This window comes from Cervus canadensis, chromosome 16, assembly GCF_019320065.1.
Source record: "Cervus canadensis isolate Bull #8, Minnesota chromosome 16, ASM1932006v1, whole genome shotgun sequence".
NCBI lineage: Eukaryota > Metazoa > Chordata > Mammalia > Artiodactyla > Cervidae > Cervus > Cervus canadensis.
Window position 1 is genome coordinate 9,818,046 of NC_057401.1, and position 21,536 is coordinate 9,839,581.

The 21,536-nt window shown below is 38.9% G+C and overlaps 3 protein-coding genes and 1 pseudogene across 7 annotated transcripts in view; 3 read left to right on the forward strand and 1 right to left on the reverse strand.

The window, feature by feature from the left end:
• RAD17 (RAD17 checkpoint clamp loader component) overlaps positions 1–4,656 on the reverse strand; it is a 34,446-nt gene extending 29,790 nt beyond the window's left edge. Inside the window, exons 1-3 of one of the 4 annotated variants that reach the window (XM_043488564.1) lie at positions 4,528–4,656; positions 4,010–4,214; positions 2,914–3,017 (exon numbers count right to left, since the gene is read on the reverse strand). In XM_043488564.1, the coding sequence (XP_043344499.1) occupies positions 2,914–2,955 (42 nt within the window). In that variant the 5' untranslated portion in view covers positions 2,956–3,017; positions 4,010–4,214; positions 4,528–4,656. Of the gene's footprint in view, positions 1–2,913; positions 3,018–4,009; positions 4,386–4,527 lie in introns of those variants that run through there. The other 3 variants (XM_043488561.1, XM_043488562.1, XM_043488563.1) reach the window with 3 other exon arrangements.
• Positions 4,657–4,706: 50 nt separating this feature from the next.
• AK6 (adenylate kinase 6) lies at positions 4,707–19,276 on the forward strand. 2 transcript variants are annotated; one of them, XM_043488567.1, is made up of 5 exons: positions 4,707–4,820; positions 6,693–6,785; positions 15,579–15,637; positions 15,819–15,964; positions 18,809–19,276. In XM_043488567.1, exons 1-5 carry the CDS (start codon positions 4,796–4,798, stop codon positions 18,999–19,001), a joined length of 516 nt encoding a protein of 171 aa, XP_043344502.1. In that variant the 5' UTR covers positions 4,707–4,795; the 3' UTR covers positions 19,002–19,276. The 2 variants fall into 2 exon arrangements, with proteins under 2 accessions (XP_043344502.1, XP_043344501.1); XM_043488566.1 differs by having other exon boundaries at positions 4,780–5,014.
• On the forward strand, positions 4,836–8,562 carry TAF9 (TATA-box binding protein associated factor 9). Its single transcript, XM_043488565.1, has 3 exons — positions 4,836–4,851; positions 6,693–6,785; positions 7,518–8,562. The coding sequence occupies exon 3, from the start codon at positions 7,535–7,537 to the stop codon at positions 8,330–8,332; it is 798 nt and encodes a 265-aa protein (XP_043344500.1). The 5' UTR covers positions 4,836–4,851; positions 6,693–6,785; positions 7,518–7,534; the 3' UTR covers positions 8,333–8,562.
• On the forward strand, positions 10,633–15,566 carry LOC122454248 (annotated as a pseudogene).
• Positions 19,277–21,536: the final 2,260 nt, after the last annotated feature.

Consider the following 21,536-nt stretch of genomic DNA (forward strand, 5'->3'; position numbering starts at 1 on the left):
CTATTAAAAACATTCTTGTATTAGCAACATTGACAATAAATCTCACAAATTAATTCTTTAAATAAAACTGACTCTATGTACTAGTTATTTTTCTACTTTACAGTAAGTATAAATGCATGCTTATCTACTTGACCATGGCAATGATGAATGCCATATAAATGAATACAGAGTACAAACAATTATTTTTATAATCATCTTTCCAGGGTCAAGATTGGTGGCTTCCCTGGTAGCTCAGACAGTAAAGAATCTGCCTGCAATGCAGGAGACCTAGGTTCAATCCCTGGGTTGGAAGACCCCTGGAGAAGGAAATGGCAATCCACTCCAGTATTTTTGCCTGGAGAATCCCATGGACAGAGGAGCCTGGTGGCTACAGTCCATGGGGTTGCAAAGAGTTGGATATGACTGAGTGACTTTTACTTTCAGGGTAAAGATGAGGCTGATTCTTTTAAAACTCATTTGTAGCCTTGAAACACAAATATTAAAATCACCTATCAAAAAAGAAGTAAAATAGAATAAAGAAAAAGGCATGATTTTAACCATGTAGAGCAGTAAGGAAAGTAACACTTCTGCCTTGACCAGATTAATATATTTACAAACTAAGAACCATTTCATACACTAAAATAATCCCTATCAGCCTTAAGATTTGTGAGGATAAGGTCTAAGAATACTGATGCTATGAATAATCTGTATTTATGACTTGATTATATTTTTCTTCAGCTCATGAAGCAATGAGCAAGGCAATGGCAAGCCACTCCAGTACTCTTGCCCAGAAAATCCCATGGACGGAGGAGCCTGGTAGGCTGTAGTCCATGGGGTTGCTACGAGTCGGACATGACTGAGCAATTTCACTATCACGCATTGGAGAAGGAAATGGCAACCCACTCCAGTGTTCTTGCCTGGAGAATCCCAGGGATGGGGGAGCCTGGTGGGCTGCCGTCTATGGGGTCGCACAGAGTCAGACACGACTGAAGCGACTTAGCAGCAGCAGCATGAAGCAACTAGTATGTTTCTGAAAGGGAAGCAGGCTTTCCAGAGAGGATGATCTGTCAGATTTGTTCAGGAGAAAGAGTACTAGGTTAATAGAACAGGAAAATCAGTGAGTTCTACTTCACAGTCCTCTGGTCTATAAAAACTCCTGACCTTTCTATACTTCCCTCCATCATTTCCTTTTCTTTAAAATCCTTCGTAATGATACATAGAGAAAAATGAAAAAACAAAATATTTAACCTAAAAATATTAAGGAGTATTAAAAATACTTAATTTTTTAATTATTAAAAATATTTAATAATTTTAATTTTAAAAGTGAACTTTTTCTTAACATTCCAATAGTATAAATCTAGAAAAATCTAGTTCAGTGCCTGACTTTTGGAATTCCCTGCCTGGCTAACAAGGGGGAACCAAGATATATTTTCCTTGAAGAATGCTCAGCCACAGTTGTGAACCATTTACTACACAATGCTTCTTGTCGCAAGGAAAGAAAAAAAACACGGAGGTTGGCACTGCAAGTAGGCTCAGGAGAAGGAAGTTAGGGCTTACAGGTATCTTATGAATGCAAAATCACACTTCACTCCTCTTATAAAGGCAGAGGTTAGCATCATGATCAGCAGAGGATAAAGGAAGGAAGACCTCCAGGCAAAAAAATTTCAGTCACAGCTACCCCTCTCATTTCCTCCTCTTTAAAAGACTGTCACTGGTACTACAATTTTGGCCCCTTTCCTTTAGGAAAATAGAGTACATGAAAATATGAGTAGTAGTAAAACTCTTAATAGCAATTCCGATCTAGCAACTTCAATATGCATGTTACTCATACATTTTAAAGTTTTATTTCTTACATAAATGTGAATTGAACTTCCCTAAAAAAAAAAGAAGAAAAGAGAAACAGCAAAGTTAAATAATTTACTTACAGTCAGAGGAAAATCAGATTCACCACTAGGAAAATGGATAACTTCCAGTACACTGTCTGACACTTATCCCACCCACCCAATAACTTTACTGAGAACTGGTTATATTGAACCACATAATTTCTAAGAGATGGGGGTTTTCAAGTTATAATACCGCATACAACATATTTCTTTCTCTTTGATTGCTCTTTCATTCCCAATGTTCATCACAGCACTGTTTACAAAAGCTAGGAAATGGAAGCAACCTAGATGTCCATCGGCAGATGGTTAAGAAAGCTGTGGTACATACACACAATGGGATACTACTCAGCTATTATAAAGAATACATTTGAATCAGTTCTAATGAGGTGGATGAAACTAGAGCCTATTACAGAGTGAAGTAAGTCAGAAAGAAAAACACCAATACAGTATATTAATGCATATATATGGAATTTAGAAAGACGGTAACGATGACCCTATATGCAAGAGGGCAAAAGAGACACAGATATAAAGAACAGACTTTTAGACTCTGTGGGAGAAGGCGAGGGTGGGACGATCTGAGAAATCAGCATTGAAACATGTATATTACCATAAGTGAAACAGATGACCAGTGCAAGTTCAATGTATGAAACAGGGCACCCAAAGCTGGTGCACTGGGACAACCCCAGGGGATGGGATGGGGAGGGAGGTGGGAGGGAGGTTAAGGATGGGGGACACACGTACATCCATGGCAGATTCATGTCAATGTATGGCAAAAACCACCATGATACTGTAAAGTAATTAGCCTCCAATTAAAATAAATAAATACATTAAAAAAAAATTAAGGTTGTGTTTTCAGTGCACACAGTTGTTTCACAATTTAGTATTAGAGTCTTTAGATCACTAATTATAATAAATACTGGGCACCGTTACTTTGACTGTAGTAGCAAGTCATTAGGAACATATTCAAAAATTTGTAACTCCTTTTGGGCAACTATCACGTGGCCATTTTATTTTTTATTTTTTTTCACATGGCCATTTTAGTGTATCATACCTTTGTAGAAGATACCTTTGGTCTAAAAAAAGTTTTTGACATTATAAACTTCAATAGTTCCCATCCGTAGTATACAACCTGTAGTACATTAAAGTATAATTCACCTGGGGGAAGAAAAGAAAAAAAAATCTCAAATTCAGAAAATTGTAAAACAGAAGTACAGTGATATATATTGATAAAATCAACAACATAATAAAGGCTCAAGAACTAGTGAAAGAGAATACAGTAAATATACAGGCAGTAAGAAATCAAAATGCTAAAGTGAATTTTATTTTTAATGACTATAACTGTCAATTATCTACAAAGATACATTTTTCACATGAACTCAGTAATGTTATTAGATAACACAGAAAAACCAGACATTTGTGTACCTCTGTTTTGTTAAGAAAAATTGAACAATTCTCTTTGTGCAGTTTTTATACTGAAAATTAAAATTAAAATTTTCCACACTTCAGGGCTTCCCTAGTAGTCCAGTGGTTAAGAACAGTGCCCTGCAATGGAAGGGACATCAGTTCCATTCCTGGTCTGGAAAGATCCCCCCACACCAGAGCAACCAAGCCCCTGCACGGCAACTACGGAGCTCACACACTCTAAAGGCAAAGAGTACCCAACAAGAAGTCCACACACTGCCACAGAGCGTAGCTCCTGCTCACCCCAACTAGAGAAAGCCTGCATGCAGCAAGGAAGACCCAGGGCAGCCAAAAATAAATAAATCAATTTTCCCCCCACACTTTAAATTTCAAAAATTTCCCCAAAATTTCACATAACCAAAAAGCAGCCTACAATGAATTCACACTTATCACTGACTTTAGACAAAGACTTTATATTTTACTGTAAAGTTTTTCTATATTTGAACACGTCAAACGTTTGTTCTTATTTGAACACGTCATCAAGACATTTTTTTGGCAATACTCTTCTGAATGTCATAGTTCTTCAATGTTTATATAAACTGGCGAAAACTCAGCAATTTTAAGTTTGCCAGAAGGAAAGTTTTTTAAAGTCTAAAAACCTGTAAACTGAGCTTTATAGTTTGGAGACACACATAATTTATGTGTAAACACTTCCACACACTAGAAAGCAAATCATACAGACTCACATATTTTTCACGACTGGGAACGTCTCTGCTTTCCAGTTTCAAAGAGGTACATAAGTGGAAAAAGCACCTCTTTGAGTGAACATGGTTGGCAGGTCGAAATAAGAAAGACTGTTGTTCTGGTCAGAATTCTAGCTGCTCTTTGAAAACAAGGCTGACAGTTACCTCCTTTAAAAAGTAGGCAACTGTCCTTGAGGATACCAGGTTCCTGAAATGAGATGTCAGCGGTAGAAAAGACCTTGAAGAGTCTTTCTAGCACACCCACCACCCCCCTACACACTGCACTGGAGATAACTAAGCTGAAATATTTGTCCAAGGTCAGGCTGCTAGTCAGGCGAGAGCCGAGATGAACTCCCGTGCCTCCGCTCCAGGCCAGAGCTCAGCACCCCCACCCTCTCACCCCCAGATGGGATGGGCAGTTCAGGAGGAGGAGCCACGAGAGGCCGGGAGGCGTGAAGGCAGACATGGATTCGCGTCTCGAGGACATATATACACCACAGCCGCAGCAACAACAGCCTTACTTTCGGGTAGCTGCATCCCCTCGTGGGCGGAGGGGAGCGGTGGAGCCCAGGCTCTGCTCCAGGTGGAAGGGAAGCCACCCGGCCCTGCCCGAGCTCAGCGCGGAAGCCTCTCAGAGGCCCCGCCCCCCGGGGACCTTCCAGATCAGTCGGCGCTTCCGCGACCCAGTCCGGAGGGCGGGGCCGCCAGAGGAGCGACTGTCTTAGGCATCCAGCGCACTGCCTGACTCGAAGCGCCGGCCCGACCGGTGGCGGTACCTCGGACCCTGCGATGGAAGCGTGTCCTCGAGGGCCGGGTAACCAGCTGTGGGTGACGAGGCGGCGGAGGTGGGTCTCGAGCGCCCCTCCAGGCCTCGAGTACCCCGAGCTGCTGGCGCTCGCCGCTGCCCGCCCCTGCCAGCCCCTCCCAGGAGTGTGTAGAGCGCGTGTGCAGAGGCGTGCGGAGCCAGCGCAGCGAGGACCATGTTGCTTCCGAACATCCTGCTCACTGGTCAGGGCGCGCGGTCGGGTGGTGGCGAGGGGCTGGGCTGGCCCGGGACGCCGAGTGCTCTGGGGCCTGGCCCGAAGGGGTTCTCTTAGTGTTCTGTGGGGAGGCTCGGCCAGGGCCGCGTGGCGGGGTTGTCGTCGTCAGGGCCTCGGAACCCGGCCCTCGCGGCGGTTTTGCGGGAGGCGGGGGGGAGGGGACGACGAACGTTAATTCTGTTGGCGAGAGGTGGCCTTCTCGGGGAGGCGGAGAGAGGTAGATAGGTCCAGCTCCCTTTTTTGGCAAGCTGCCTAATCTTTCTTAATCACGTTTTTGTTTGTAAAATGGCTGTTGCTTTACTTAGGTAGGGTTGTCTTTGGGTTGGTAGCTAAATAACATAAAGCAGTATCTGGCCCTTACTAGATCTATTAATGATGGATGCCATTATTAGGTCTTGAGGCTTCTTGAGCTGCCTCTCATTTTTCCTTTGTATCTGAGAGTCAGGTGAAAGGAGTCAGATGTTTGTGCTGTGGGTGATTGATTTGTCATATACGCTGGCGGAGGTTGCCTCAGGGGCTTTTAAAACTTCAAGAACGGAAGGCATCGACTGAGCATCTCTGGTCGTTTCTTGTCCAGAGATGCTGTAAAATTCCTGGGATGATTGTGGGGTTTCTTCTGGGTCTTTGGATCCAAGCTCAAGGCGCCTGTTATGAATGCGGGGCCCTGAAATGCCGCATAGTGACTTCAAGAATATTATTTCTAATTTAACTCTGAAAATGTTTAACTGTTAAATTGTAGTAGTTAATAGCATCACGGGACATTCATGTGAAAATCTAATGGGTGTAGATGCTGTTGCAATACAAAATTGAGGCGCTCTTTGTGGAAACAAAGCAGTTTTATCTTTTAACAAAACAAGCATACTGGCAGCACAGAAATCTTGTCTGTTTCTGAGAGCAGCAGATTAACGTCAACAAATTAACATTTAGCCTGCTCCTTAAGAGGAAGGTTTTACAACATCTTATTTGTTTGGGTCAGACAGTATCTTAGTTTAATATTAAACCATATCGTCAAAAATATAAATGTGATCATTTTATTGAAAACATGGTGAGTTTAGGATTCAAACTTGGTGTATTATAGTGGACTGGAAGTAAAATGTTTTCCTTATAGGTAGACCTGAATTTATTCCTTCTATCTTTAATTATAATGACCAGATTTTATAATTTTGGCATTAAATCTGAACAGCTGAAAATTAAGGGTATGATTATTTATCTTGAAGCAATATGAAAAAGGGAAGGTGAAGAACAATGTATAGTATTGCCGTTTATGTAGATGAAGGAAATATATGGTATGTGTATGTATTGATATATATGCATGCAATGTGTATGTATGTACACATGAAAACAAATAAATGGTGGCAGTTTATTTGAGGTGGCTAATTTTATTCTGGGAATTTCCATGCTGGCAAACAGTCTGTGATTGGCATCAGATCCCAAGCCCCACTTGCTCTGGTAAAATCAGATACACTGGGTAAAATTCTGATATCCAGCAGGCTTTGGGTAGTTCATTAGGTTATGGTGTGTGTTCCTATAGGATTGCTAAATTAAGAAACTTTTCATTTCAGTTGTTGAGAACCTTAAGGGTAGATCAGTGGCTAAAGTCTAATAAGTATTTCATGAACAGTATTTTTCTGTGGCTTGTCTTACAGGTACACCAGGGGTTGGAAAAACTACGTTAGGCAAAGAACTTGCATCAAGATCAGGACTGAAATACATTAATGTGGGTGATTTAGCTCGAGAAGGTAAGGGACACTTTGGTGTTAGGTTTGTTTATTTAAAAAGTGAGAGAGAAATAATGAAGTATTAGCACTGTATTTGTGAGAAAGAAGAGAAAATTTTCCATGAAGGAATTTATGCTCTGTTGGGAACATAGAACATATTGTTTCATGCTGTGTCCTGGTTATTTTGACTGCTGCATCCCCTCTCCAATTGGCTAGCAGTTTTTGTGGACAGTAATAACTGGAACAGCTTCCATGAAGACAGGACCGTTTGAATATGAAGAAGAGTATTTTGAGTTGCACTAAGCATATATGTATAGAGAGAAAGATAATCTGTGAGCTTACTGGAAGGACAGAATTTTGAACTCAGGTAGTAGGATATGGCTGTACTATGGTCTTAGATTAGTCTGATAGATGCATGCCTCCAAGCACCTGCACATATTTTATTTTATTTTTTTTTTGTTTGCACATATTTTAAAGTATGTGTTTTTACCTGTTTTATCCTGGTTTTTCCCAGTCTGATCACTTCCATTATTTGTGTCTTCATCTTTTTATATTCTCTAACGGGTAGACACTCCATAAATTTAAGTAAAGGGAACTTTAAATGTGCCTCATTAAAATTAAAAAGATTTAACATTTTTTAATTTCTGTTTTTAAAAGCTTATATTTAAAAATTTAAAAGTTCCTGACAGTTGCTACTAAAGTAACTATTTTACATTTGATCTAATGTACATATTTTTTTCAAATGATCTAAAGTTTGATCACCGGATATCATGGAGTCTGGCAAGATGGCTTCTCCCAAGAGCATGCCGAAAGATGCACAGATGATGGCACAAATCCTGAAGGATATGGGGATTACAGAATATGAACCAAGAGTTATAAATCAGATGTTGGAGTTTGCCTTCCGATATGTGACCACAATTCTAGATGATGCAAAAATTTATTCAAGTCATGCTAAGAAAGCTACTGTTGATGCAGATGATGTGCGATTGGCAATCCAATGTCGTGCTGACCAGTCTTTTACCTCTCCTCCCCCAAGAGACTTTTTATTAGATATTGCAAGGCAAAGAAATCAAACCCCTTTGCCATTGATCAAGCCATACTCAGGTCCTAGATTGCCACCTGATAGGTATTGCTTGACTGCTCCAAATTATAGACTTAAGTCTTTACAAAAAAAGGCGTCTACTTCTGCAGGAAGAATAACAGTTCCACGGTTAAGTGTTGGCTCAGTTACTAGCAGACCAAGTACTCCCACGCTTGGCACACCAACCCCACAAGCCATGTCCGTCTCAACTAAAGTAGGGACTCCAGTGTCCCTCGCAGGGCAAAGGTTCACAGTACAGATGCCCACTTCACAATCCCCAGCTGTAAAAGCGTCAATTCCTGCAACATCAGCAGTTCAGAATGTTCTAATTAATCCGTCATTAATTGGGTCCAAAAATATTCTTATTACTACTAACATGGTCTCATCACAAAATACTGCCAATGAAGCATCAAATGCATTAAAAAGAAAACGTGATGATGATGACGACGATGACGATGATGATGACGATGACTATGATAATTTGTAATCTAGCCTTGAAGCATGTAACATGTATACTTGGTTTTGAATCTATTGTACTGAGATTAAACATGCATGCTAGATGTTTCCATGTTGTGTTCTAGAAAAAATAGTATTTAATGAGTAAATATGTTTACCATACTTTTCGATTGAGCTGTTGTGTTGGATTTTCTTTAATAGGATTAGTAATGGTTTCTCGTCAGCCTTTAAGTGTAAAAAATAAAGTTGCAATTCGTGTTTAATTGTTGGTACTTTGGCAATTATGTTCTTAGATTTTTTTTTTAATGCAGTTTTCCACCTCATCACCAACAGAATTAGCAGTTGGAAAAACTTGAAGTTGTTGCAGTCTACTCCTTACCACTAGAGTCACTTCTAGTGTTTTCACATGTTTAGATCATAGTATGATCTCTGGTGTATAAGTCACTCTTATGGGCCATTCTTTCAGATTGCTGAAGTATAACTATGTCTGCTTTTTAGAGAGACCACTTGGTCAGGATTTTTAGTTATAGTGAACCTTACCCATTTGGGCTTCCCTGGTAGCTCAGATGGTAAAAAATCAGCCTGCAATGCAGGAGATCTGTGTTTGATCTCTGAGTGGGGAAGATCCCCTGGAGAAGGGAATGGCTACCCACTCCAGTGTTCTTGCCTGGAGAATGCCATGGACAGAGGAGCCTGCCAGTTGCAGTCCATAGAGTCGCAAAAAGTCAGACATGACTAAGTGACCAACGCTTATCCATTTAGATTTACCTTTTTCAATTGCCGGAGTTTTTCTTAGGTTCCATTTTTCTATTCCTTTGGTTATATTTAAGGATCCTTGGTTTGTCTCTCAGTATCTCACTCCTTAAAAATTTTAAGTTTTTTCCCAGTTTCCCTTTTTGCAGGTCAGTTATGTATCTTTTGCTCGTATTCTTGATACTATAAACGAGTATCATGCTTATATTTTTAATCCAGGTTTGGTGTTCAAATTATAGTTGATAAAACTTAGGTCTTTATTTGCTACTGTGTGTAGCTTGTCATTCTGCATTTTATACCCATGTGAAATCTGGTTTGTTCCTTTGCCTGTGCAACTTTACTATTTTTGATAAGTGATTTCAGAGTCACACGTGTGCTTGTCGCTGTCATGTCCGACTCTTTTGCGACCTGATAGACTGTAGCCCACCAGGCTCTTCTGTCCATGGGATTTTCCCAGCATGGATACTGGAGTGGGTTGCCATTTCCTCCTCAGAGTTACATACAGGGGTCAATTTCAGTCATGTCTTCCAGTTCTCACCCACTCAATGTTCCTAAACTTAATGAAATTATAATCTGTTATGAATAGCACTGAGAGCAACAGTAGCACCGGACCAAGGATGACCCACAGTAAGACGCTGTCCTCTTCACTGAGTCTCTGCTTACACGCAAACCATCTTAGTCGTGTGCCTTGATGGTGCCTGGTCTTGACCGCTCTGTGTTTTATTGACGAGTTAGTTAGATGGACTCTTATAAATGGGACGTTTTTCCTCCTATTATGCCAGATAAAGGATCTCTGGTCTGATTTAACATGTTAGATGATGTGCTTTATCAGATTTTTCAAAATGTACCAGATTTTTTTCCCCCACAGATGCCATTTGAATATATCTGAAAATCTAACTAGGAGATAGTTTGAGATATTCAGCCACCTCATTTTTCCCCAAATGGTAATAAGTTTTAAGGGGAACCATTCAATCTTTTACAAAGCACTGTTTCTCAGTGAGGTGATTTTGTCCTTCAGGGGATATTCTGAGACATTTTTGCTTGTCACAACTAGAGTGGGAGATTTTCTCCTGATCTCTAATGGGTAGATGCCAAGGATTCTGCTGAACATCCTGCAATTCACAGGATAGTCTCCATCTCCATAACAGAATTCAGTTCAGTCACTCAGCCGTGTCTGACTCTTTGACCCCATGAACTGCAGCACGCCAGGCTTCCCTGTCCATCATCAACTCCCAGAGCTTACTCAAACTCATGTTCATTGAGTCGGTGATGACATCCAACCATCTCATCCTCTGTTGTCCCCTTCTCCCACCTTCAGTCTTTCCCAGCATCAGGGTCTTTTCCAGTGAGTCAGTTCTTTGCATCAGGTGGCCAAAGTATTGGAGTTTCAGCTTCAGCATCAGTCCTTCCACTGAATATTCAGGACTGATTTCCTTTAGGATGGACTGGTTGGATCTCCTTGGAGTCCAAGGGACTCTTAAGAGTCTTCTCCAACATCACCCTTCAAAACATCAATTCTTCGGTGCTCAGCTTTCTTTAATAGTCCAACTCTTACATCCATACATGACTACTGTAAAAACCATAGCTTTGACTAGATGGACCTTTGTTGGCAAAGTAAATGTCTCTGCTTTTTAATGGCTGTCGAGGTTGGTCACAGCTTTTCTTCCAAGGAGCAAGTGTCTTTTAGTTTCATGGCCAAGCTCAAAATGTCAGTAGTATTTCAGGTTTAGAAACCTGCTGTAAGTCATGAGACCAAAACAAAACTGGTTTTAAATGAATGTGTCTAAATGGAGTTTATTGCCATCCTGGTAATCATGTCAAATTTCTGTATTTTTAAGAGACCATCTATGTTGCTTAGAACTAAAGCAGGAAAAATTAGGTGGGGAATTAAGCTTAATAAAACAATAGGGAGTCCTGAATGTGGAGGGACCAAGACTGCTTTTCTTACCCCTGTTCATTCAGTCTGCATTACTCACTGTCCTTTCCCATGTGCAGTCATTTAATTACACTTGTTATTAGCACCCTTAAATTTTTTTGCCACTAGTTTATCAATCTTCAGCCTCTGTCCCTAACCCCAGCATGCTCATGGATCTAGATAATAGACGCATTTCAAATACCTGGCCCACAACACTTAAAATCTTGATGTGTTTCTAACCCAAGGGTTGGAGAGCTGCTGCTGGTTTTGTAGGAGCCACTGGCTAAAGAGTAGGCTGTAAATTCTGAAATATTTATTGTCTGGCCCTTTATAGAAGAAGCTTGCTGCCCCCACTCTAACCTCTGTATCTCATTTTTCCCCTCTCTTTAATCACCTACCACTGGAAGACTTTGAAACTAACTTATTCCTTGTCCTCTCACCAACACTGCTATCCCAGTCCTTTCATCTGATTCTCACCTTCCCACCATATAGCTCTTTTCCTCTGTGATCTTGTAATGCTGCCTCTCCATCTAGTAATCTCATTGACTCAGAACTGGCCAGTTCTTTTTGCTGGTGACTCTTAGATTTATAATTAAAACTTAGCCCAATTTCTAGACATCTACTAGATGTAACCATCTGGATAGTTCTGGACATTTCCAAATTAATGTTTCGATGCTCTGAAGTCATCCCTGACTGTCCACTCCTGATTCCTGTCCCGCCACACATACAAATGCATTCACATGCTACCCAGGTGCACTTGGCTTCTGATCTCGATCGTTTAAAAACTCCATTTGATACCCCTATTCCATTCATAAGACCGTTGATACTGTGTCCCTGGTACCCATGAACCATCCTCAAGACCATTAGTGCTGAATCTCAGTATCTCGTCTAGTTGCCAAGTTGTGTCTGACTTTTTGTGACCCTGCAGACGAGCCCTGCAGGCTCCTCTGTCCATAGTTTTTTCCAGGCAAGAGCACTAGAGTGAGTTGCCGTTTCCTACTCCAGGGGATCTTCCCAACCCAGGGATTGAACCTGTGTCTCCTGAGTCTCCATTGGCAGGCTGATTGTTTAAATACTGAGCCACCTGGGAATAAAGGATCATCTTACCTACCTTTTTTTCCTTAGCTTCAAGTTTCTACTTAGAAGTTACCTCCTCCAGGAAGCTTCCCCAAATATCCTGCTTATGTTCCTTACCTAAAAGATGCCCATCTTATTGTTCCCAAAGCACCATGATCTACAGCATTAAATATTACAATTTCCAGGTTATTTGTCTGTGATCTCCCATATTAATGTAAACTGTTGAAAGACTGAGTTGGTCTTGGTGTTCAATTTGTTCACCATTATATCTTCATTTCCTCTGTAATTACTGGACATGGTGTTTGATAAATGTTTTTTGAAATGAATGTTGGAAAGCTTGGGTTACACTATTTTATTAAAATGTATTAACATGATTTTAAGAAATCCTCGGAGGAGGAAATGGCAACCCACTCCACTACTCTTGCCTGGAAAATCCCACGGACAGAGGAGCCTGACTGGCGACAGTCCACGGGGGTCGCAAAAAAAAAAATAGAAAAAAAAAAATCCTGCATTTCAGCATTGCAATATGTAAAGACTTTTAATAATAAAGTTAATACTGCTATAGTTGTATTTTAGACAACATATATTAAAAAATTTTTTTACTAGTCTGGACTTAAAATATGAAGGAACATTTATCTACCCCAGATTCCCACATAGTACAAAATCAGCAGTAGGTATTCTCCATTTTGTGGCATTGTAAAAATGTATATATAATATATATATAAAGTAATGTAAAAATAATGGAGAAATTTAACAACCTAATACTCTATTAAGTTTAGTTACATACTTCAGCCAGTTAGTAAACAAGATTTAACTAATTCACTATTGTTGAGTATTTTAAAGCATCTTTTATACTTTTTTCTGGTTAGAAATTCAGAGGTCAAAAAATCTCTGGACAGGACATTTTTCTTGAAAAAATTACAGATTTCCAGGGTGGGCCAGTGCGATGTTGCCGTAAGCCGGTTCCCATGGGTGCAGCGGTGTGATGACCTGTTTTGCTTCAACGACGTTTAACTTGGGTCCAATTACAGAAACTTATGGGATTCCTTACTTAGAGTACCTCGCCCACTGGCTAGAGTACCTCATCGTTGCAGAGGCCCCTGGTGGAGAGCTAATGGGTTATACCATGGGCAAAGCAGAAGGCTCAGTGGCAAGGGAAGAAGGGCATGGGCACATTACAGCTCTGTCGCCAGAATTTCGGCACCGTGGTTTGGCTGCTAAACTTATGGAGTTATTAGAGGAGATGTCAGAAAGAAAGGGTGGGTTTTTGATCTCTTCCTAAGAGTGTCTAACCAAGTTGCTGTCAAGATGTACAAGCAGCTAGGCTACAGCACGTACAGGATAGTCAGGAGTACTATTCAGCGAGCAACGGGGAGCCAGATGAGGACGCTTACAATGTGAGGAAAGCACCATCCAAGGACACTGAGAAGTCCGTCGTACCATTACCTCTTCCTGTGAAGCCAGAAGACGTTGACTAACCATGAACAGTGGTTCTTAGGCTGATGATGCTCCAGATAGTTCATGGACAATATTATTTTCTTTTTTTTTTTTTTATTTTTTTTATTTTTATTTATTTATTTTTTTTTTCTGGACAATATTATTTTCATTAGATGATCTTGGAGCTCTATTAGGAGAAAAGGGGATCATTTAGCTCTTAAAGACTTCAAGAAAATACAGGTTATTAACTTACTTTAAGTCATCTTTTCTACTAGCAATATTATACCTTCTAAAGCTGTTCACTGTAATAAAATCCAATCAAAAAGGGCAGCTAGGTCAGAAGGAATCATTCCGATGGCATGGCTCATAACATACCGTCTACAACATGCTCGGGAAAAGCCTGCTCCGGTCCCATAGATGCTGTGCCTGAGAACTGCTGCTGTGTATACAGTTTTTTATTTTGTATTGAACTTAAGCTTTAAAAGCATATTTGAAATGTATGAATCTAAGATGTGTAATAAAATGTACTGTTGATTCTAAAAAATAATTGCACATTTTCAGAGTCAATTTACTAAATACATAATGTAACAGTTATAAAAAGGCTCATTTAAATTTGCATCTCTTTAGTAGCTGGGAACTTCCAGCTTTTTTTCATGTATTGTTTACTAATTATCTTTTCCATTATGTGTGAATTGTTTTCTTGTTACTAAGTTACTTTTTTCAAGATATTTATATAACCTACATTTCAGTCCTTTGTCCTAGTATAAATATTTCTCCCTGCTATTTAAAAAAAAAATTCTTCAGAGATTTAACATTTTATTTATTTGAATCAGTTATTTTTTTCACAAACTCAAATGAATCATTCCTTTGTAAGTTTAGTTTTCCATTAGTTATCTTTGGAATGTAGTAATTAACTTTGTAATCCACCTAGAATTTGTGGTGTAAAGTAAGGGTTTAGATTATTTTCTGTATTGTTAACCAGTTTTCCCCACACCAAGACAGTTTAACTTTTTAGCAGGTAAAAGTTTCTGGTAGCTGCACAGTAACCCAGGAAGTCAGAGGTCACACTAGGGTGCCAGAGAAGTGGTTTATGTGCTGAGAATCCATCCACAGACCCTCCCGGGAAGACAGTTAAAACTGCCTCTGTGTGAAGTAATTAGCCTCCAACTAATAAAAAAATAATAATAAATAAATAAATAAATAAATAAAGCTGGTATACAGATTAAAAAAAAAAACAAAACTGCCTCTGTGCTCCCACTAACCCTCAGGGACCACCCTTTGGTCACTTCAGAACTTATGCTCATTTTAAGCTTATTTCAACCTGTGCCAGATTATTAAGGGGAAGAGGTAGAAGACTATAGCATGCTTTTTGAGATGGCTAAAAGGATGATCTAAGTCTGCCTCTAGAGTACATACCTCCTAGGGGTTCAGGGTGAGGGTGGGATTGGTATGTCTCACCTCCTTAACACACACTTCATTTGAAAGAAAAACTAATTTGCTGGAAAGTTTTTATGTTAGATTTAAGTTTGCCTTCTTTATGCCTGCCCCCATCATTCTTGTTTTACCTTCTGAAGTTTAACCCTTGGCTTTTGGGGATGCTGGAAATCTAGACATTCAAGAGCATCTGTATACTGACTTTCCTTCCCCAAGCCCCATGCATTTGTGACCTCAGTTACAGAGGGTTCATGCATGGGATCAAGCGCCAGTTGTTGCTTTTAATGAGTTTCATATCCTTGGCCTAATAAGTTTGGAACTTAATCTGCTGTTAATGTATGTGAGTGTTTGTATCCCTCTCAGCACCAATCTGTAGCTCAACAAAACTAATGTTTTCTTCTTATAACAGTACAAATACCGACGTTGGTTCTCTGTAGATGGTTTCAGTTTTGAAACCATCAATAGCTAAAGTGGTTGCAGATACACTGTTACCCAGATTTCCTTCTAGACAAAATTCTAATTTATCAGCATTGCTCATTATATTCAGTGTCCATGTGACACTTGTATTAATGCCCTCTGTTATCTCTAAAAAAGTAATTGAAAATTACTGAAAGTTACCAAGAGAAGACTACTTTAATATTCCAATGTAAATCTCTTTTAGGGCAGTTATATGATGGCTATGATGAAGAATATGACTGTCCCATTTTAGATGAAGATAGAGTAAGTACAATTTTGTTAATAAAGTATACATTTAAAAAATTTAATAGGAGAGTTGACCTCAGGTTTTTTTTTTAATTGATTGCATACTGAGGTGATAATATTTTTTAGCTTATTTACTTTATTATTTTTTTACCTCAGTTTTTAAAAGAGTATTCATCTTTATTTTTTCCCTTTCTTACAGGTAGTTGATGAGTTAGAAAACCAGATGAGTGAAGGTGGAGTTATTGTTGATTACCATGGCTGTGATTTCTTCCCTGAACGCTGGTTTCATATAGTATTTGTGCTGAAAACAGATAACAGTATTTTGTACAAAAGACTTGAAAATAGGTAAGAAAGGAAAAACATTAAATTCTTAAAGTATTGTATAAACTTTTACTCAGATTCCTGAAGTTGGCAAATACTAACATCAAAAAGGTTCTATTTGAAAATGTGACTACTTGATATTTTGTTCCCATCATAAACCAAGTTTGTATAGACCAACATTCTGAACCTAAGAGAAAAAGATGCATTTGTAAAACACAAGCAGTAATTTCTGAGTAAATGAAGAGCCTAACTGGCAGTCTGATTCAGTAAAAAGTACTGTATAGCAATGCTATTTAGTCATGCTTTTCCTAATGTAACGCTTCTCTAGGAAAACAGCCAAGACAACAGCATATTCTTTGCTATGGAATGGACATTACCCACTTAAATCATCCTCACAATAGAAATGAGAACACTTAGAAAAACTAACAAGATAAATTAACCTTTCACAATATATTTGAGTTCTTCCTTTCCAAGAGAGCATCAGGCTTAATCCAGAAAAACCAAAAAAGCAAAGTTTTATGGAAAACATTTACCAACTGTCTTTTGATTCAAGCTGTGGCAAAGGGGAAATTTTAAAGGGATTTAGAGAAGTTTCTGGAAGGAAAATTCCACAAGTTTGCCTAACTAAGGTCAGGTTCAGAATTTGTGTTCTCAGTGTCATAGTCAGCTCTGACTGAACACCATTGAATTTGTGTGTGTGTGTGAGTCGCACTCTTTGCGACCCCATGGACTGTAGCCTGCCAGGCTCCCTCTGTCCATGGAATTCACCAGGAAAAAAGACTGGAGTGGGTTGACATTTCCTTCTCCAAGGGATCTTCCCAACCCAGGGATCAAAACTGGGTATCCTGCATTGCAGGCAGATTCTTTACCATCTGAGACACAAGAGAAGTTAATCCTTGCACAAAAATATATAGTATGAAATATACAGGGAAAGTTGGGTGGGAATAATACCTGAAGCTTTCATCATCTTTCTTTAGGCAGGAAAAGCCATTAAGAATATTTGAACAGAGAAGTAATAGAGACAATATGGTAAATATGCCTCTTCTCAAAAACCATTTAACATTTTTATTCAAAATTAAAATGTTATGTAAATAAAGATTAAAGTATGAGAAAGGCAGTCTTGTTTTTAACCATTGAAAAAATTAATCACTTATTTAATTTTTTTTAATGAAAAAACCTATTTAAAGAAAAAACCTTATTGAAATAAATTCACATACCATATGAATTATACAACCCATTTGAAGCATACACTTCAGTGGTTTTCAGTGTATTCACAGAGTTGTATATCCATTATTATAACCAATTTTTTACAATGTTCACGACCTCCCCACCTCAGAAAAACCCATACCCATTAGCGGTCACTCCTCATCTCCCCTCAGTCCCCAGTCCTGGGCAACCAGTCATTTACTTTCTTTCTCTGTGGATTTGCCTATTCAGGACTTTTTATATAAATGAAATCACACAAAATGTGATCTTTTCTGTCTGACTTCTTTTATTTAGCATAATGTTTTCAAGGTTCATCTGTATTGTAGCATGTACCGGTACTTCTTTTCTTTTTATTGCCAAATAATATTCCATTATATGGATATACCACATTTTATTTATCTGTTTATCAGATTATAGACATTTGGGTTGTTACAACTTTTTGGCAATTATGAATAATGCTGCTATGAACATTCATGCATGTATTTTTCTGTGAACATTATGCATTCATTCATTTATCTTGGGTATTGAAGTTTTTCTAGGAATAGGGTTTCTGGGTCACATGTTAAATAGCTATGTATAACTTTCTGAGAAACTGTCAGACATTTTCCACAGTGACTGCACCACTTTACATTCCCAGGAGTAGTGTATGAAGCCTCCAGTATTTTCACATCCTTGTTATTATCTTTGATTGTAGCCATCCTAGTGGATGTGAAGTAGTATCACATTGTGCTTTTCATTTGCATTTCCTTGATGTCTAATGATATTGAGTGCCTTTTCATGTACTTATGGGCCATTTGTATATCTTTTGGAAAAATATCTATTTAGACCTTTTGCCCAATTTTTAATTGGGTTATTTGGCCTTTTTTACTAAGTTGTAAGTTTTTTTATGTATTTTAGATATAAGTCCCTTATCAGATATAAGATTTGCAAGAACTTTCTCCCACGCTATGGGCTGTCTTTTCATAAAGTTAATCACCTTTTGAGTAGTTCAATCTAATTTTGGTTCTTACAAAATTGGATTAATTTGAGTCTGAATTTTCCTTACTCATTTCACTAGCTAGTTGGATAATTTATATCTTCCTAAAGATTATACAAGTTATTGGGGAGGGAGGTGGAAGGGGGGATCGGGATGGGGAACACATGTAAATCCATGGCTGATTCATGTCAATGTATGACAAAAACCACTACAATATTGTAAAGTAATTAGCCTCCAACTAAAAAAAATAAATGAAAAAAAAAGATTATACAAGTTAATTTTTTCAGTGTCTTTGGAACTGGTAAACTACAGATACATCTGTGTGATCTAGTACCCAATTAGTATATGATATTCTTTATCATGTGCATTTTATTTTATTATATGCATTTATTTGTTATATCTGTCTATATCTTAATTCCTCTAACTTTTAAAATTTAGAACCATAACTATAGACTGTCTCATAGCTGGGCATCTGGCTCGAGGTAAGTAGATGTTTGCTAATTGAATGGCTGACAAATTGGAGGGGGAGGAATGCCAACCTATTATTTCCAGGTAAAGAGACTAAGAAGTATTTTTGTGTGATTTTTCATGTGTTCAAAAAGTGTATAGGTTCAAAAGTGTCCAGTTTCTAATTTGTTCCTAAAACTAATTAATGCCATTCAGATTATCTCCTCTTTGCCTTCTAGGGGTTATAATGAAAAGAAATTAAAAGATAATGTTCAGTGTGAAATTTTTCAAGTTCTTCATGAAGAAGCCTTAGCATCCTACAAGGAAGAAATAGTGCATCAACTGCCAAGCAATAAACCAGAAGATCTAGAGGATAATATCAATCAGATACTGAAATGGATTGAGCAGTGGGTCAAAGATCACAGTTCTTAACAAGAATGGCCACTGCACAATCACTCTTGATATCTCTCTGCTAATGTCACATAAATTATCCAGTTATCAGTAAAACTTTCTTATTGAAATTGTGCTGTTAGACTAGGAGGTGGATAGTATAAAGGTTTATGTTTGGGTTTTTTTCTCTATGAGAAAGCTAAACTCGAATATAATGAATAATACTATTAAGGATTGAGAGTTAAAACTGTAAAAGTTTATTACATAAGAAAATCAAGGTGATCTCTTAAAATAAAACACAGGTTAAAGATAAAGCATCAATTTTCCATTTTTCTTTTTTCTTTCTTTCTTTTCATTTTGCACTCTGTATAGATTCAAAATGTTCAAAAGCATATACAGATGGTGCCCAACTTAAAATGTTTCAGCTTAGGATGTTTTGACTTTATGATGGAGCAAAAGCGAGAACATACACACTAGAAATTGATAGCTTATGGTGAATGATGTCTGATTCATGATCTCTGAAGAAGATTTAGCTTCCGGGACCAGGGACCAGGCTTGATCACTCAAGAGCTTTTGTGTAGCAGAGTGTTAGTAAAGTATCAAAAGGACAGAGAAAGCTTCTGACACAGACATCAGAATAGTCTAAGCAAGAGAGTTACATACTTTTAAAATTAGTTATTACAATAAATCAAAAGAATGTCTCAAGTTTGTAAAGATCTTCCTAGACCACTCCCATAATTTACATTTTAAGGTAACAGGATTAGCCAGAAGGTTTTCAAGAAGGAGAAACTGTCCTCAAGCTGGATACATTGTTGTTATATAATCCTTACTAAGTAACTGAGTGTTAGCCACTCAGTCCTGCAGGACCCGGATCCCATGGACTGCAGCCCACCAGGCTCCTCTGGCCATGAGATTTTCACTAAGGAATGTAGAAAAAAACGTTTGTCCATTCCTCCTCCTTGAGAATTCCCTCTTTTCCTCAGGGACCCTGGACTTACTATCAACCTACCCAGGAATTGACTCTCTCAAAATCATGCTTTGAATTTTTATCTTTTCCTGGGCTAGCGATCTGCATGCAGCCTGTTACCTGTGATGGTGGGGAGTGGGGTGGCTGCAGCTCCCAGTCAGCCGGGTGATAATGAGGGTAAACAACTGAAAAAACTTTCCACCATTCTGTACCATGTAACTGTTCTACTTTTAACTTTCAGTTCAGTAGTCAATAAATTACGAGACAGTTAACACTTTATTATAAAATATGCTTTATGTTAAGATGATTTTGCCCAATTGTAAGTTAATGTAAGTATTCTGAGCATATTTAAGCTAGGCTAGGATGGGAGCTTCCCTGGTCATCCAGTGGTTAGGACTCTGAGCTTCCACTGCTAGGCGTGTGGGTTCACCCCTGGTTGCAGAACTAGGATCTCACATTCCACAGTGTGTGGGGGAAAAAAAAGGTAGGCTAGGTTAAGCTGTGATGTTTGGTAGGTCAGGTGTATTAAGCACATTTTTTTACTTAGGATATTTTCACTTATGATAGATTTATCAGGCTGTAACCCTGGCATAAGTCAAGGAAGATCTGTAGGCTTCCCTTTCAGGCCACCCTGTTCTTTAGTCACTGCTGGATTACCTCCCTTTAGGAAAGAATGTTACTGGTTTGGATGTGTGTGTGCTTTTTTTAAGCATATGATAGCATACCATGCAAACTGTTCCATCTTTTTTTTTTCATTTAATATATTTTAGATATACCATCTTAGAACATACAGTCCTTCCTATTCTTTATTAAGCTGTAATTCACATATAAAATCCGCTATTTTAAAGTGTACAGTCCATTTTAGAAATCGTATTCACAAGATTGTGCAACTACCCCATTCTGTAACACTTTCATCACCCCAACCAAAAAACATCCCATACCTATTAGCAGTCACTTCCCATTCTTCCCTTCTCCTCAGTTCAGTTCAGTTCAGTCGCTCAGTCATGTCCGACTCTGCAACCCCGTGAATCGCAGCACGCCAGGCCTCCCTGTCCATCACAAACTCCCGGAGTTTACTCAAACTCATGCCCATCGAGTTGGTGATGCCATCCAGCCATCTCATTCTCTGTGATCCTCTTCTCCTCCTGCCCCCCAATCCCTCCCAGCATCAGGGTCTTTTCCAACAAGTCAACTCTTCGCATGAGGTGGCCAAAGTACTGGAGTTTCAGCTTCAGCATCAGTCCTTCCAATGAACACCCAGGACTGATCTCCTTTAGGATGGACTGGTTGGATCTCCTTGTAGTCCAAGGGACTCTCAAGAGTCTTCTCCAACACCATAGTTCAAAAGCATCAATTTTTTGGCGCTCAGCTTTCTTTGTAGTCCAACTCTCACATCCACACATGACTACTGGAAAAACCACAGCCTTGACCAGGCGGACCTTTGTCGTCAAAGTAATGTCTCTGCTTTTTAATATGCTATCTAGGCTGGTCATAACTTTCCTTCCAAGGAGTAAGCATCTTTTAATTTCATGGCTGCAGTCACCATCTGCAGTGATTTTGGAGCCCAAAAAAATAAAGTCTGACACTGTTTCCACTGTCTTCCCATGAGG

Bases quoted from the DNA above. Each gene is read 5' to 3' on its own strand.
- TAF9 (XM_043488565.1), top strand. From the start codon at position 7,535: ATGGAGTCTGGCAAGATGGCTTCTCCCAAGAGCATGCCGAAAGATGCA.
- AK6 (XM_043488566.1), top strand. From the start codon at position 4,987: ATGTTGCTTCCGAACATCCTGCTCACTG. The intron at 15,638-15,818 runs GTAAGTACAATT...CCTTTCTTACAG, and splicing joins CCATTTTAGATGAAGATAGA to GTAGTTGATGAGTTAGAAAA. The intron at 15,965-18,808 runs GTAAGAAAGGAA...TTTGCCTTCTAG, and splicing joins TACAAAAGACTTGAAAATAG to GGGTTATAATGAAAAGAAAT.